General features: G+C 40.9%; 1 protein-coding gene across 19 annotated transcripts in view; it reads right to left on the bottom strand.

The window, feature by feature from the left end:
- LOC135098628 (GTP-binding protein 10-like) overlaps nucleotides 1-12,423 on the bottom strand; it is a 115,689-nt gene that overhangs the window by 5,837 nt on the left and 97,429 nt on the right. For 11 of the 19 annotated variants that reach the window (XR_010267186.1, XR_010267185.1, XR_010267182.1 and 8 more), the window contains 2 exons: nucleotides 8,977-9,183; nucleotides 8,138-8,235 (listed from right to left, as the gene is read on the bottom strand). Coding sequence is in view for 6 of the 19 variants with exons in the window: in XM_064000981.1 (XP_063857051.1) it covers nucleotides 11,669-11,812 (144 nt within the window). In the remaining 13 variants the exon portion in view is untranslated. Of the gene's footprint in view, nucleotides 1-7,072; nucleotides 7,213-8,137; nucleotides 8,236-8,976; nucleotides 11,813-12,423 lie in introns of all 19 variants that reach the window. The other 8 variants (XM_064000981.1, XM_064000982.1, XM_064000980.1 and 5 more) reach the window with 4 other exon arrangements.

Below are 12,423 nucleotides of genomic sequence, written 5' to 3'. Positions count from 1 at the left end.
ACCTGATGGGGTCCCTCCTATTGTTCTCCGAAACTGTGCCTCCGTGCTTGCACCTTGCCTAGTCAAACTCTTTCAGCTCTGTCTGTCACCATCTACCTTTCCTTCTTGCTGGAAGTTTGCCTACATTCAACCTGTTCCTAAAAAGGGTGACCGTTCTAATCCCTCAAACTACTGTCCTATTGCTTTAATTTCCGGCCTATCTAAAGTTTTTGAATCTATCCTCAACAGGAAGATTCTTAAACATCTATCACTTCACAACCTTCTATCTGATCGCCAGTATGGGTTCTGTCAAGGCCGCTCTACTGGTGATCTTCTGGCTTTCCTTACTGAGTCTTGGTTATCCTCTTTTAGAGATTTTAGTGAAACTTTTGCTGTTGCCTTGGACATATCAAAAGCTTTTGATAGAGTCTGGCACAAAGCTTTGATTTCCAAACTATCCTCCTATGGTTTCTATCCTTCTCTCTGTAACTTCATCTCAAGTTTCCTTTCTGACCGTTCTATTGCTGCTGTGGTAGACGGTCACTGTTCTTCTCCTAAATCTATTAACAGTGGTGTTCCTCAGGGTTCTGTCCTGTCACCCACTCTCTTCTTATTATTCATTAATGATCTAAACCAAACTTCTTGTCCTATCCACTCCTACGCTGGTGATACCACCCTGCACTTTTCCACGTCTTTTCATAGACGTCCAACCCTTCAGGAGGTAAACATTTCACGCAGGGAAGCCACAGAACGCCTGACTTCTGATCTTTCTAAAATTTCTGATTGGGGCAGAGCAAACTTGGTATTGTTCAATGCCTCAAAAACTCAATTCCTCCATCTATCAACTCGACACATCCTTCCAAGACAACTATCCCCTCTTCTTCAATGACACTCAATTGTCCCCCTCTTCTACACTGAACATCCTCAGTCTGTCCTTTACTTATAATCTGAACTGGAAACTTCACATCTCATCTCTAGCTAAAACAGCTTCTATGAAGTTAGGTGTTCTGAGACGTCTCCGCCAGTTTTTCTCACCCCCCCAGCTGCTAACTCTGTACAAGGGCCTTATCCGTCCATGTATGGAGTATGCTTCACATGTCTGGCGGGGTTCCACTGAAACTGCTCTTCTAGACAGGGTGGAATCAAAAGCTTTTCATCTCATCAACTCCTCTCCTCTAACTGACTGTCTTCAGCCTCTCTCTCATCGCCGCAATGTTGCATATCTAGCTGTCTTCTACCGCTATTTTCATGCTAACTGCTCTTCTGATCTTGCTAACTGCATGCCTCCCCTCCTTCCGCAGCCTCGCTGCACAAGACTTTCTTCTTTCTCTCACCCCTATTCTGTCCACCTCTCTAACGCAAGAGTTAACCAGTATTCTCAATCATTCATCCCTTTCTCTGGTAAACTCTGGAACTCCCTGCCTGCTTCTGTATTTCCATCTTCCTATGACTTGAATTCCTTCAAGAGGGAGGTTTCAAGACACTTATCCATCAATTTTTGACCACTGCTTTGACCCTTTTATGGGACTGGCATTTCAGTGGGCATTTTTTTATTAGATTTTTGTTGCCCTTGGCCAGTGCCCTTCCTACATAAAAAAAAAAAAAAAAAAAAAAACAGCACTGTGTGGGGCTGCAGCATGTAATGTGAGAGCAGGTGAGAGAAGGAAATGAACTGTAATAGAGGTGGTGTCTGCAAAACACATGTGGAAATAATACATCTGACCTGGATCAAGTGAGGAATGGGAAGGCAACAATGAAAAGCTGGAAGAGGCAACCAATGCTACAAATTTTACTTCGGCAAATCACTTGTCTGCTAGATGGTGCCGTTCACATGAGATACACTACACTTTGCCACACAATCAGTTACTACGCAGACACCACACAAGACGGACGTCGGTCCTGCCTCCTGTTCTGTTGTTACGACTTCTGTTATCGAGGAGTGATAGGAATATTAGTTTTCTTGTTTGGATTGTGTATTATGGTTTCCATTACCTGTTATAAGGATGGAATATTGTCTTGAGTTATCCGTTACCTGATTATAGGGCGGAGTATTGCCTATGGATATCCGTTACCTGATAAGGGCGGAGTGTTGCCTACTTGAATCCGTTACCTGATTTAAGGGCGGATTATGGACTATAAATATCTGTTACCTTGTATAAGGGCGGATTATTGGTTATATGATATCCGTTACTTGGTATAAGGCGGATTATTGGCAAATATTTTATGCTATATATATATATATATATATATATATATAACAATATTTGGGCACTCGTGAGCCGACATAGGTGCGAGATGGTTCCATCTTGTTACCCATTATTGGGGCAAGAGGAATATTGCCTTATTTACAAGCCTGGGGGCATTTGACTTCCCAGATTATTATAAGGAAGGAGTTTTTGATTTAAAGTTACCCTGTGTGTGAGGTTAAGGCACCCGTGGGGTTATAAAAGGAACTGCTGTTAAAAGGGGTGGCATATTGTTAACATTAGCCGCCATGTCTAGGACGCCTTCTGATGCTTGCCCCAGTCCTGAGAGATTCAGAACTACCAGCTTGCCACGCACCTCAGCTAAGGTAAAGGGACTACACAAGGGGAGTAAACATGAAGAAAGATCCAGATCTAAGAGCCGTTCTACTCGTCATGAGAGGTTAAGTTACTCTCGGTCACCTTCCCCTTCTCCAAAATACGCTGGTGAAGACAGCAATGCGCCTTCTTTGGGCATGATTATGGATGCTTTAATTTAGTTGAGGAAAGACATGGACAAGCTTAAGAAGGAAAATGGGGCTGTGAAGTCAAAAGCAGTTCATAACAATGCTCCCCTGTAGGTGTCAAATAATACTTTGATGCCTGATTCTCAGGAATCACAGGCAGGATTTTCTGGATTTAGAACTCCACTGAGGGAGGACAGTGATGAGGAAGAGGAAATCCAGAGGGATGTTCCTCATGATAGTATATTGTTACAAGGTGCTAAGAATTATGAACCCATGGAAACTGTCTCAAAAGAACTTGACAAGGAAATTGCTGCAATGGTGAACCACCTGTTTATTAATGGCATGAGGCAGGAAGATTACAAAGCCATTGTAGAGGATGAGGTGACATTTAGACCAAATAACTGCCATGCATTAACTCAAATGGATTGCAACCCACAGGTCCTGGACGCACTGCCTGCAGAGGCAAAGAAGGCAGACTTCCGCTTAAGGGAAGTGGGAAAAAAGATATTACCAAGGCAGCTACTATTGTTGTAAAATCGCTTACTGTGCTAGACAAGGTGGCATGTGATGAAGAGCACCAAATTATTGCAAATGAGGTGGCCATGCTCAATGGTGCATTAGCATTATTGGGTAATGCCCACTACAGAAATAACTTGAACAGGCGACATATCATAAAGAGGGACATTAATCCCAAATATTCTCATTTGTGTGCTGACAAGGCTCCCATGATGGGTCTATTGTTTGGGGATGACCTGTCACAAGCCAACAGAAATATTGAGGAGGCAGAAAGGCTGAAAACTAAATTCACTTTTAAGAAGCCTACATCTTGGACTGCAAGCAGTGGCAGATTTGGTGGAGGTAAACAATGTAACTTTTTTGCCAAGGCCTCCTCCTGTGGATTCCCATCCAGATATCAGCCATATGGTTTTCGCAGGATGCCCTCCAGTGGTGAACACAGGCGCTCCTACCCTGCTCAAGCTTGGACAACAAAAAACGTGAGAGGCTGGGGTCAACATATCCCCCGGCATTAACCCAGGTGAAAGAACAATTTGAGGCTGGGCAACTTCACAAGTTTATCAATAAATGGCGTGTGATTACAAGTGACCTGTTCATTTTGGATATGGTGGAACATTGTCATCTGAATATAGATGAAGCTAATATCGGATATTTATTTAGAGAGGATATACAGTATGTCTTTAGTGAGGAAGATAAACTGATTATGCATTAGGAGGTTAAAAAATTGTTAGAGATAAAGGCCATCATAGAGACACATGGACAGGATCAACAAATACTTTCACCAGTTTTTCTGAGGAAGAATAAGACAGGGGATTATAGGATGGTGTTAAATCTTGAAAACTGAACAGGCATGTAGAATATACTCATTTTAAAATAGAAAATTTTGAACAAGTATTACAGTTGCTTAGCCAAGGAGATTATATGGCTTCTATAGACCTTAAGAAAGCCTATTATTCAGTAAAAATTGCAGAGGAACAACAAAAATATCTGTGTTTTAGATGGTTGGATAAGATTTACCAGTTCACGTCTACCTAACGGGTTTTCGGATGGTCCTCGTCTATTTACAAAACTTCTGAAGCCAGTTTTCTCTACACTTAGGCATAAAAGCCACATCACTAGTTATATTGATGATACGCTTCTGTATAGTAGCTCTTTGCCGAGATGTTTTGATTGCATGAATGACAACATTCAGTTGTTGCAGAGTGTAGGTTTCTGCATAAATGTGGAGAAATCTGTTTTTAAGTCCCACTACGCGTATTGAGTATTTAGGTAATGTGATAGATTTGGTGGCCATGACAGTTACCTTGCCGGCGGGTAGGAGGGATGAGATTATACAGCATTACTCTCTTTTAGTCAATAGACAAAGAAAAAATTAGAATTGTGGCTAGAGTGATTGGCCTGCTGGTGGCAGCAATCCCAGCTGTAGAGATGGGGAAGATGCACTATAGGAGGATGGAAAGAGCAAAGATCAAGGCTTTGGAAGAGGCATGTGGAGACTTTAATAGATGGATGAACATTACAGAGGAGATTAGAACAGATTTAAACTGGTGGATTAAGGAATTGGAGAGTCAAAACAGGAAAATATTCAGAAATGCACCAGATACTGAGTTGTTCACAGATGCTTAAAATCTAGGATGGGCAGGTTGCCAAAATAGCATCACTACCAATGGCAGATGGTCCCCTGAAGAGGTGCGTTCGCACATTAATGCGTGAATTATTGGCTATGTTATTCTCATTGAGATCTTTTACACATCTCCTTAGAGGTTTACACATTATGTGATAACACCACAGCGATTAATTACGTGAATGAGATGGGAGGTGTTAAGTCAATAGTTTGTGATGACATTTTTTTATAGGAACATCTGGGAATGGTGTCTTAGTAATGGGGTATGGCTGACAGCTTCCCACATACCAGGCAAATGTAATGTCATGGCCGACGAGGCATCACGTTACTTTAATGACGGACATGAGTGGCAGCTGAATGAGATGATATTTAAGGAATTGTGTTCTATATTTGGGAATCCTTGTATAGACCTATTTGCTTCATGTTTGAACAAACAAATGACTCCATTCTGTGCATGGACACCAGATCCAGAGGCTGCATATATTGATGCTGTTACAATTCCGTGGGCTAAATTTAAATTGGTTTACCTCTTTCCTCCCTTCTCTCTGATCTCTAGATGTCTGCAGAAGTTAAGGGAGGAAAGGACCAGAGGATGGATCATAGTGCCACTTTGGCCATCACAACCGTGGATGGGGATGCTCCTTCGGATGCTAGTAGACGACCCTCGGGTCATACAGAGAAGGAAAAATGTGCTAATGCATCCGTCAACTGCTGAGGAACACCCAATAATGAAACACACAAATTTGATGGCTTGTCAGTTGTCCGGAAACAACTTGGAGAACGTGGCATATCTAAAGAAGGTACAGAAATCATTATGGCCTCTTGGAAACCAGCAACAGGTAGACAATACAACACTCACATCAAGAGGTGGACACTCTTTTGTAGTAGAGGGAACATTAATGCCATTGCACCATCTATAGCAGATATATTAAACTTTCTGTCTCGTAACTTTCAAAGGAATGTGGGTTATGAAAGCATTAACATGGCGAGAGGGACTCTATCTGCAATAGGAATTATGGTGGAAGGCTGCAGAGCGGGCAATCACCCACTTGTCAACAGATTTCTGCGGGGAGTCTTCAACTTACGCCCTTCTACACCCAGGTATGCAACGACCTGGGATGTGAAACTTGTATTACAAAAGATAAGACTCGTGGAACCACTACACAGCCTAACACTGAAAGACTTATCGCTAAAAATGGTGATGCTGATGTCAATGACACAAGCAGCCAGGATCCAAACTTTGCACTTATTGTTGGTGAATATGGCATTTGGAGAAGAATCTGTTTCAGTTTTGTTAGGAGGTAACATCAAGCAATGCAGGCCAAAATTTAATGTTCGTACTATTGTATTTAAAGCTTATCCTTAGGATTACAGATTGTGTGTAGTTAAGGCTATGAAAGAATATATAGAAAGAACTGAGAGGCTAAGGAAAGAATCTGGAAATGCAGATGGGAGACTACTCATAAGTTATATAAAACCCCATAGGGGTGTTTCTAAGGACATGGTGGCAAGGTGGCTTAAGACCATGTTATGTAAGTGTGGGATTGATACCAAGAGGTACACAGCAGGTAGTATTAGACCTGTGTCAGTGTCTAAGGCCAAGGCACTGGATGTGCCTATTGCCACCATCATGGCAAAAGCTGGTTGGACGCAGGAAGCCACATTTGCTAAATATTATAATAAGGATATACAAGGGGAAATAGACCCTTTTTCAAGAAGCAGTGCCAGGCTCAGTATAATGTAAGGTTTGAAATGTTATCAGCAGTAAAAATCATGTTCTATTTTCATAAATGACAATGGGGTTTTTGTAATAGGAACTTTTATTTACACCTTTTTACAAAATGTGAAATTTGACAGAACCCTTTACATACAACACCCACATGACTTTAAAATCTCATGTGAACGGCACCATCTAGCAGACAAGTGATTTGCCGAAGTAAAATTACAGAAGTACATGAGACTTACCGTAGGTTAGTTGAAATGTGCTTCGGATTTTGCGAGGCACATCACGTCTGCTAGATGGTAGAGTTCACATGCCCTCCACTCCCTCCCTTTGTTAATTGATGATTCTTGGTTTACACAACAAAAATTCAAGGACTGGAAGGGTTGGGAGATAATATTTCATGTGGGTAGTTGTATCTTTAAAGACTGACTGTGTGGCAAAGTGTAGTGTATCTCATGTGAACTCTACCATCTAGCAGACGTGATGTGCCTCGCAAAATCCGAAGCACATTTCAACTAACCTACGGTAAGTCTCATGTACTTCTGTAATTATATGTAAAGCTGCACACTGTAAAAGTAGACTGAATCTTGTTGCCTCTAGTGTTTAGCTTCAGCCTGCTTCAATAGGGAGACTGCCTGCCTCTGTGTTTAGGACACTGCACTGTTCAAAAAGACATAAGCACAAAACTGTTATTTGTTAATGATGATTTATCAATATAAATAAAAGATATATACATTTTAATATTTCCAGTCTATTACTTTACTTAATTTTACTTAGAGAGAGAGAGAGAGAGAGAGAGAGAGAGAGAGAGAGAGAGAGAGAGAGAGAGAGAGAGAGAGAGAGAGAGAGAGAGAGAGAGAGAGTCTTCGAATTATAAAGTTGGCAGCAAAAACAATGACAAAATTTTCAAGTGTCAATCAACATCCGCATGCCATCCAATCACTGTATCACTTAGCCTTGCTCTCAGGTGATTAAAAAATGATCACGAGGAAAACAATAATAATAATTTAGTATTACTCCTTAAGAAAACTGTAGAAACAAACCTATCACTCATGTAAACTCACTAATGTGGTTCTTCCATGGACCACATGCCCCTCCTTTTTTTTATTTTTTTTTTTGTTTATTTGTTTTCATGATTTATCTAAAGGATAATAGCTAGATATTATTAGTTTCTTTATTATATATATATATATATATATATATATATATATATATATATATATATATATATATATATATATATATATATATATATATATATATATATATATATATATATATATATATATTTTAAATTAGCTTAGGGCAAAGCTGACCAAAAAGGTGATTACAAATATTTTTAGTGCAAAATTTTAGGTGATGGCAAGATTTAAGGGTGCACCATTAAAAGAAGGAAGGAGGCAGCAGGCACAGCTTCTACATCAGCTATGCATACACCAACTGCAGTTACTTGGACACACTGCAAACTGAATGCAAACTGAACACAACTCCAACAAGATAGAAGCAAACATTCTGACCACTACAACATCATACTTCAAAGGTAAATATTAGCTAATAAATTCTGTTCCAACTTTTGCATACTTACATTTCTCAGTGACCAGTTTCTCTAGAATGAGTCCATAGAAACCCTCCAAGGAAGCTTTGAAGTGGGTTGTGCTGGCTTTGGTTTCTGGTTCAAATATCCTGGAAAAGAAAAAAAAAGCAGTCAGGTGGATCTGGTCTCTGGTTCAAGGAAAATCAATTCATATCAACTAACTTTGGTTTCTGGTTCAAATATCATCTAATGGAAAATAAGCTATCAGCTAACTTTGGTATCTGGCTCAAATATCATGTAAAGGAAAAAAGTATCAGTCTTGCACCACTGAGAAACACTGACTGATAGAAGAAGTGTTCAGAAAACTTTACACCCACAATGACAACTGGAGCAAGGTTCTTCAAAGTAAGGGAGCCTCCCTGCACTATGCACAATAACTAAGCATGTATAACACCAATATAAGTATGGTTGGGTGGCCATTTTTGCTGTGATATCAAAGCACAGAGCACACCACCTCCTCGGTTTGGGTAACCCAAATCACCCGAGTCACCCGAGTCATGCAGAGAGCGTTCAGTTGAGAACTGGGTGACCCGGGTAACCCAAGTCACTTAACTTAACGCACCCCTGGTCTCTGACATGGAAGCTGTGGCCATTCCAAGGAAAATCAGCAAAATACCTCATCAGGTCCCCCAACTAGCAGAGACAAAATGCCAGAGGCACCTCTGCTTAGGAGGATCCTGAGGAGGGATTGGAGCAATAGGACAAGATGCAGATATGAGACTGTGATTGGAGGAGCCCAATGGAGAAGAGAGGATGACAATATAAGCAGAAGGATTAGAGGTCAGGAACAAACACATAACTAACAAAACACATGTTTGAGTGCAACTCACCTCTCCCACTCCTGAGCAGCCCACTCCTGACAGTCACCAAGTCAAAAGCAAGGTCAGCAGGGTTCCTGAGGGTCTGGACCATGAGGTGGGGGTGTCCCAGGATGGTCACCAGCTGGGATGCCTCAGACAGTGGAATGGAGATGTTTACAAAGTTATCCCATGAGTTCTCCGTGAGTTTGGCACCACAGGAGCAACACAACACATAGTCTGTGAGGAACACCAGTTGTTAACACCACCCAGGAACACCACCACTCACCAGTCAAAAATCATGGTCAGTATTCATTATCCTAAGAGACATTCTATTTTACCAGTCAAATACATAAAGTCACCCATGACACACCTTCAATCACCAGTCACCAATCACACTCCTCAGTCACCACTCATCAATCAAGATCCTCATCATTACTCACTATCCTAAATGACATCCTAAGTCACCAGTCTACTCTGAAATTCTTAGTCACCAGTCTCCAGTCAATAGTCTGACATCCTTAGTCACCATTTTGACATTCCCAGACGTCAGTCATCAGTCCAGTGATCATTACTATGACTGTCACTTGAGACCCTCTTATGAACAGAATGCATGCATCAAAATGTCTTCATGTGAAACGTCACTTAGTGCAGAAAGGCATTAAAAACATTTTCAATTTACAGGAAAGATTCACATGTAAGTGCAGGAATCAAAGATGAACATGAACACACTTTACAAAATACTGGAATGGTAGCAATGTTCCCTCCCACAGTAGGTTGACCAGGTAATGAATGTGTTACACAGGCTGTGATATCATTCCATACATACAGGAAATTCTTTACAAAAGAGAGGACTTTACTTTGGAGAATGCTTCACTAAATAATTATAATGAGCTCATTACTCTCACTTCAAAAGCCAGTGAGGCTTATTTCGTGAAAAGACAAAGGCAAAAATTCTTTCATCTATTTAATTTACTTAAACTAAGATAGAAAATATATTCTGTCCTTTTTCAGTAACAATAAGAAACACTAGTCTTTAGTAATTCCTAGTGAAGGAGAGTCACTGCACTACTACTGGGACGACTCAACCACAAGAGGCGTCATGATTCCAGTTTTCATTTTCAATATTATGTTTCATTTTCAATGTTATCCTTGACTTGAATTATTGCTGACACATTTTTGTTTCCAGAAGGTTTAATACTCCGTTTTCCTGTTGATATGAAAAAAAAAAACTGTTTGGGGAAAGTTTAATTAATATGGTGATAGAAAATATCTTAAATATATTTGAGGAAGTGTCAAGAACATTATGAGAGCACCAGTCAGCAGCCACATTAGAAGGGAAAGAGGCTCAGGGTGTGACTTCCAGATCACCTCGGCCTGCACTGACTGTAAATATAGCAGGATTTAAATCCCTACAAGACATTTAACCCTGTAAGACAACTATACTCTATTCAAGAAATTTATAAATACATTCCCTCCTACTAGGTGGTGGCATGTCAGGCTCTGGACTCATCTCTACTGGCTGATGACTTCCTGGACCATGGTGGAAGGTTTACCCTGAATTTGGTGACTTCCAGGCACTGTCTTCCACAGCCTCCCACAGCCCAAACACCTCGATAATTCCCTTATTAATTCTTACACCTCCATAATTTCTTCTTCTTGATATCTTTTCCCTAGTCTCTATAGAGTCATTGTTCTTGCCAGCTCTCCTCCAAGCATAGTCATATATATTTTCCTTTGACAATTGTTTCTGTCTCAAGTCCTCCCTTACACAGTCTATCCATATAAGGTTTAGTTCTCCTCTTGCTCTCCTGCCTTGCACCTCTATCTCCATCACACTTCTCCTGACATATGACTCTTTCCTTCTCTTCACATGGCTAAAACACTGCAGCTTTTTTTCCTGTGTCCTTTGAAACGTCTCCACTAGTTTTACATTTTCTTCATATCCAAGCTCCAAATTATTGACCCATGTATCTATCTGTCCATCTGTCCATATACCAGGTTGGCAATCCCACACAGGGTGGCCCAGACAAAGCACCATCCGCTCATACACACATCATTCACACTCTTAGTCCTATCAGCCCCTAATGGAGAGGGTATTCACCTAATATAGTATAAAATAACTATAACAATCTCAGTCCCACATAATCAGTTGGCTTGGTGCTTCAAACACAGAATATTAAACCAACAGGAATGAAGGAGTAAGCGAGATGAAAAGATAATGATAAAAGATGTCTCTACTCTCTTCCTCCCTCAAGTCTTTACTTAGGGGATATAACAAGGATGACATGAGCAAAATCCTTAGGTTCAGTGATCAGGATAGGACAAGAAATAGTGGGTTCAAGCTTGATAAAGCTAGCTTTAAATGAGATACAAAGGAAAAAGTTTTCAAATATAGTGGTTGATGAATAGAATAGACTCAGTAATCTGGTTGTTAGTGCTGAGTCGTTAGGAAGCTTTAAAAGAAAACTAAACAAACTTGTGGATGGGGGAGATGGGTGGAAATAGGCAGGCATGTTTCATACAGGGATTGTCATGTTAAGGACTGATGGCTGCCTGCAGCTTCCCCTATTTTCTTATGGCTGTTAATGTCCTGTCAATATGGAGCTTTTAAAAGAAGACCAAATAAATTTAGGTATGAGGATGATAGGTAGAAATCAGAAGGCATTTCTAACAGGAAATGCCAATTGTGGGTTGACAGATTCTTGCAGCTTCCCTTGTATTCTTATGTTCCCATGTACTCATCCTCCATCCTCTTAAAGTTGTGAAGGAGTTCCTGCAGGCAAGACTCAGCATTGGGGGAGTCCATCTTATTCACCATAAGGAGTGCTGGCTTACTCAGCAGGTCAGGTGAATACAGCTCCAACTCCTGTGTGTACAGGTGTGGAGGAGTAACTACAAAGGAATATAAATGAAGGTAAAAGAGCAGCAGATTTCTTGGCCCTTATGAGACTTTGTGGTAAGGTACAAAGGAACAGGAAAAAAAGAGCAGTGGATTTCTTGGCCCTCATGACGATGCTTGTGATAAGGTACAAATGAACTCAAAAGAGGATAAAGAGTAGCAGATCTGTTGGCCTTTTTTTTTTTTTTTTTTGTGGGGAGGTGTTTGTCATAAACTACACTAATTAAAGTAAAGATGAAGACAGTGTGTGTGTGTGTGTGTGTGTGTGTGTGTGTGTGTGTGTGTGTGTGTGTGTGTGTGTGTGTGTGTGTGTGTGTGTGTGTGTGTGTGTGTGTTTGAGTGAAGGGTAAGTACATGACAGGCTGTCCCTGTGATGTCATGCCTTGGGGCATCATGCAGACTCTGAGACACTGGTCTGGAGACAGGATGTGGCAGGATGAATCAACCAGGAGAGGGTTTCACAGGAGATCACGCCTTTGTCAGGATTCACAGAAACATGAGTCTGACACGTTACCACTCAGGCCGAGGTGGTCATCATGACCTGAGTGGATTTTGGTCAACCGACTGTCCTGTCACTG

This window comes from Scylla paramamosain, unplaced genomic scaffold, assembly GCF_035594125.1.
Source record: "Scylla paramamosain isolate STU-SP2022 unplaced genomic scaffold, ASM3559412v1 Contig71, whole genome shotgun sequence".
NCBI classification, from domain to species: domain Eukaryota; kingdom Metazoa; phylum Arthropoda; class Malacostraca; order Decapoda; family Portunidae; genus Scylla; species Scylla paramamosain.
Note: the sequence above shows the minus strand (reverse complement) of the source record. Positions and strands in the feature narration are given on the sequence as shown.